This window comes from Galeopterus variegatus, unplaced genomic scaffold (assembly GCF_000696425.1).
Source record: "Galeopterus variegatus unplaced genomic scaffold, G_variegatus-3.0.2 Scaffold504, whole genome shotgun sequence".
Classification (NCBI taxonomy): Eukaryota; Metazoa; Chordata; class Mammalia; order Dermoptera; family Cynocephalidae; genus Galeopterus; species Galeopterus variegatus.
In genome coordinates, this window is record NW_007726615.1 from 510,467 (window position 1) to 515,189 (window position 4,723).

General features: G+C 38.5%; 1 protein-coding gene across 1 annotated transcript in view; it reads left to right on the forward strand.

Moving 5' to 3' along the window:
• The first annotated feature begins 228 nt into the window (after window positions 1-228).
• Window positions 229-4,723, forward strand: part of LOC103587939 (serine/Arginine-related protein 53-like) — a 22,489-nt gene continuing 17,994 nt past the window's right edge. Inside the window, exon 1 of the mRNA XM_008569505.1 lies at window positions 229-253. Coding sequence (XP_008567727.1) covers window positions 229-253 — 25 coding nt within the window. The remainder of the gene's footprint in view (window positions 254-4,723) is intronic.

The window sequence follows — 4,723 nt, forward strand, 5'->3', positions numbered from 1 at the left end:
CTAAAATGGGGAAGGTGGTTATGATGAAAGTTTGTATTCATCTTCCCTGGTTTGAATGATGGCTAGTGGCTTGATTAATGGCTTAATTTCTATCAATTAGCGGGGAAAAATCTCCTGCGAGACAAGGGTAAATTGAGCATTGAATTACATATCTTGCTTTTGTGTGCTAAGAAAAAAGAGCTGCGTATCTCTGATATTAGCCACAGTGACAAATGTGGTGTGCCCGCGATGTCTGCATTAGCTCTTCTGAAAGGCGAGTTGTGTGTGGTTATGGGGTGTTTGGAGATGGCTGGCAGACAGCATTCACTGCAAGTTCCTTAGAAACATACAACTCTTCCATCTACAGAATTTTAATTAGAGTCAATAAGGATTCTAGAATTAAAATGGACAGCAAACAGCAACTGCAGAGTCTGTATTCTGACCTATTAATCTGCTATACTTTAAATTATATTCCTTTCTTCTACCCTATTAAAATAAGAAAACTCCCAGTGGCTTTAGTTTGTTGGAATTATATCTTACCACTCTGTTAAAGTGGATTTGACTACCCATGTTTATTACATTTGAAACAAGCATAAAGCAGTAGTCTATGTAGTTGGACTACATAGTGGTTGTTGGTTTAGCCAAATTCACAGGAACCATTGTAGTTTTTTTGTTTGTTTGTTTTAACAATTGCTGCACAGTAAATAAAGAACAACTCTAAAATGACAGTTTCCTACTTGGGTTGTTTCAGGCTTAAGGGAAAAAATGCTAGGTTTTCTAGAAACTTTATTTTTTTATTAATTTATAAAGATTTTTGAAATGTGATGTATATAATTCTTAAAAACTTTAAATGTGAGATTATGAAAATCTGTAATCCAAGACAGTGCCAGAAGAGCAACATATGACATCTCCTCTACAAATAAAGCTACATTGTATTTTTTAGAATGAATAAGCATTAAAATGCAGAATAAGAACACTACCAAGAACATTGATTATTTCTAGTAAATGGATGGGGTGGGGGGCAATAATCTGTTGCTTGACAGGAGTGGGTAAAGAATTCATTTGACTGGGTAGTAATGACTGGATCACATTTCAGGGACTGGATTCCAGCTCTAACACCAACTATCCTATGACCTTAGCCAAGTTACTTATCAGCCTCATCTTTACAGTGAGAGTAATAGTATTATCTCCCATGGTTATTATTGTTAAATGAGGTAATCTGTGTGAAGTGCTTAGCACAGAGTGCCTTAAGTTTCTGTTGTCATTGCTGTTACTACTCCTGCTACCAGAACAGCTCATTGGCCTTTTTAACAACTATTTAAATGAAAGATTAACTTCTATGACCTTCCCCTCAAGAAAGGCATTACAAATATTGATGATCAAAACAAAGATTTCTGTGGACCTACAGACACTAGACTAGAACATTTTTGCTTTAAAACATGGTTTCTAGGGCCGGCCCGGTGGCGCACTGGATAGTGCACCGCTTGGGAAGCGCGGCGGCGCTCCCGCCCGAGGGTTCGGATCCCACATACAGACCGGTTCCTGCTCGCTGGCTGAGCTGGGCGCGGGAGCAACACCGAGGGTTGCGGTCCCGTTGCCGGTCCCGGCCCGGTGCGGGGGCGACACTGAGGGGTGCGATCCGCTGCTGGACACCGAAAAAGACAAAAAAAAAAAAAAACATGGTTTCTAGGGCCGGCCCGGTGGCGCACGGGATAGTGCACCGCTTGGGAAGCGCGGCGGCGCTCCCGCCCGAGGGTTCGGATCCCACATACAGACCGGTTCCTGCTCGCTGGCTGAGCTGGGCGCGGGAGCAACACCGAGGGTTGCGGTCCCGTTGCCGGTCCCGGCCCGGTGCGGGGGCGACACTGAGGGTTGCGATCCGTTGCTGGACACAGAAAAAGACAAAAAAAAAAAAAAACAACATGGTTTCTATCACACAGCTACCATTTTGGGTAGTTCGTGTATGAGACGTCCATTAGGAAGTGACAGAAGCTCCTGTCTCTTGAGTCACACATGTCAGCCAAACACTGCTTCCCCATTCAGCCCACAGCATTCAGTGAGTTGGAGAGGACTCTGGCATCTTGAAGAGTGATCAGATTTAGCTGGGCCTTTTGTGCCTTCTCAGAGATATACACAGGCTTGTCGTCCACTGCTTCCATTCCCTGTCCCCTCTTCCAGTCATTCCCACAATCCTGCCTCCCACAGGTATACCACGAGATGTGTGAGCTGAAGCCGGTTATTTACTACCTGGCTGAACTCAAAAAAAGGTTGCCAACTTTAAACCTTACAGTCAGAAATTTAGGGGTTTACAGATTTTTGGCCAACTTCCATGTCTTTGGTACTATCACTCAATTAGCACTTTAGTACTACTATTATTAACAGCCGTCATTTATTAAGTGCTTTTAGTGCTTCCTTAGCCCTGTGATAAGCACAGGTGTCATCTCCCAGATTTTCATGGCTTGCGGCTTCACATCATTCTTCTCTCTGCTGAAATTATCACCGTTGTCAAGGAGTTCTTCCCTCGTTGCCCCATCTGAAATAGCTCCCCTTCCTCCTTTCTAGCCCTCTAGCCTGCTCTGTTTTCCTTGATATTATATTGTTTATTTACTTATTAACTATTTGTCTTCCCAATTAAAACATAAGCTCCGTGAGGGAAGAAATCGTTATTCATTCCTAAATTCCTACTATGTGGAACAATACATACTATATTGAATGTGCTCAAATATTTGAAAGGAAGAAAAGAGGAAAGAAGAGAGGGAGGGAGTCTCTCAACCATCCTGTGATATTTAGGCTATTGTTATGCCCATGCCACAGATGAGAAAACTGAGACCAACACAGCTTAAACCACTTGCCCAAGGTACACAGCTAGTAAAAGACAGGGTTTAACCCAGACAGTCTGAACCCAGAGCCCTTAAAACTAGCCACTTAATGACATTTAATTTTTTAAGTTACAAAAACTATTTATAATTTGACATTCTCCACCATGAAGTTTTATTTTTTTAATGGTTACTTTAATGCCCATTAATTTTAAGTTATTCAACAAATGTTTATTGACTGCTTCCTAAATAATAGAGCATACTTCACTAAGTTCTGGAGGTAACATAAAAAGGAATGTCCCCTCTAGCTGGGGAGATGAAGCTTTTACTCAAGAAGAAGAGATTAATATCAGTGCAAGGCAGCATATGCCTAGGGCCAAATGAATTATGGAAGAGGCCCCTTTTCTCACAGGTGGCAAGGGAGGGCATCACCAAAAGGTGGGCAATAGGCATGGTCTTAAATGACGGGGCATTGAGAAAAGGTGAGACCATTTCAGGTGAGAGGAGCTAGATGAGGCTTTCAGTGTGGATTTTGTTTTTAATAAACAAAATTAGCCTGATACCCAATTCACTTGCACTTTTTAAAATGTTCAACAGAAATTCTTCATTGTTACAATCATGTTAAAGTTATTCCTGTTAGTTAATCTGATGTGGTAAGGACTTTAATATAAGATGAGTTTGTCTTGGATCCCATCCAAGGGGGGTTGTTACTAGAGACGCTTTAGGAACCTCATTGACATGTATAACTCAGTGCTATAGCATATGCTTCCAGCAGACTAATAGACAAGCCCTATTCCACCTAAGAAGTGTTCTTATCTTTCAAGTCACTTGTGGATATCAGTTCTGGAAATTTGTTCCCAGGGATATTGGTCTTATAAACAACCTTAAAGTGATGGGGTTGGTTGGATTTCTAACGCATGCTTTGTATGCTTTTTTATAACAAAAATTTTGAAAGGGAAAGCAGTGGCTATATTTTGTTAAAATTTGCATTAATAAGAAATTATTTTAATAACTTTAGAATTCCAAGTAAGCTTTAGGAGATGTTTTGTTTGTTTACAAATTTTATTGAATAGCCAATTTACCATACAAGTTTGTTGTTTGCTTTCTTTATTCTTGAAAAGCATTTGAAAATGCTTTAAATTTCAAATGTTTTTTTTTTCCACTATCTACCATGTAGCATAAAAGCAAATTTCATGTATGTTTCCATTCTTGACTATAATTTGAGTCAATTTCTTTTGAAAATAAGATAATCTTTTGTATTATTCATGCATTTATAGCAATACTATTAGTATATAAAAAATTTTTTTTCCTGGAAGAGTAACATAAGTAACTCAATAACTGTGGGGCCAGTTGACCCAAATTCTTTGTAACAAAATGTATTTTAACTTTGGGTAAATTTATAAAATGTTAATATTTAAAAGGAGTCAGTTGAAGATGAGGTTTTTGTTTGTGTCTAAGAGATCTTTCATAAAACTCCGAGTTGCCTTTTATCCCATGATTACATCTTGGGCAATATTGCCATCTGCTGTACTCAGCCTGGCATTGCAATTAGAGGAGATTGGTTTATGTTTGTAATCTACAAATGCAGTACAGACTAAAATTTTGTCTTTTCAAATGAAATGTTTATATATTGGACCTTGTCACCTTTATTTACAAACCTTATAATTTGTATATAATTTGATCACATTTTAAAAGAAAACTCTATAAATGTCATGACATGTGAAATTGTCAAATATAACTTGAAGTAGCAGGAGAGCCTAATTTTTATACTATAACATCAACAGTAACTAATAAAATATTTGATTTAGATTTTTCATCACAAAAGGAACAAATGATTTTCTATACAGTGAATTATTGGTTTGTGTGGTCTGTAGTGAATTGGCTTTCTAATTCCTTTTTTTTTTTTTTTTTTTTTTTCTATGAAATTT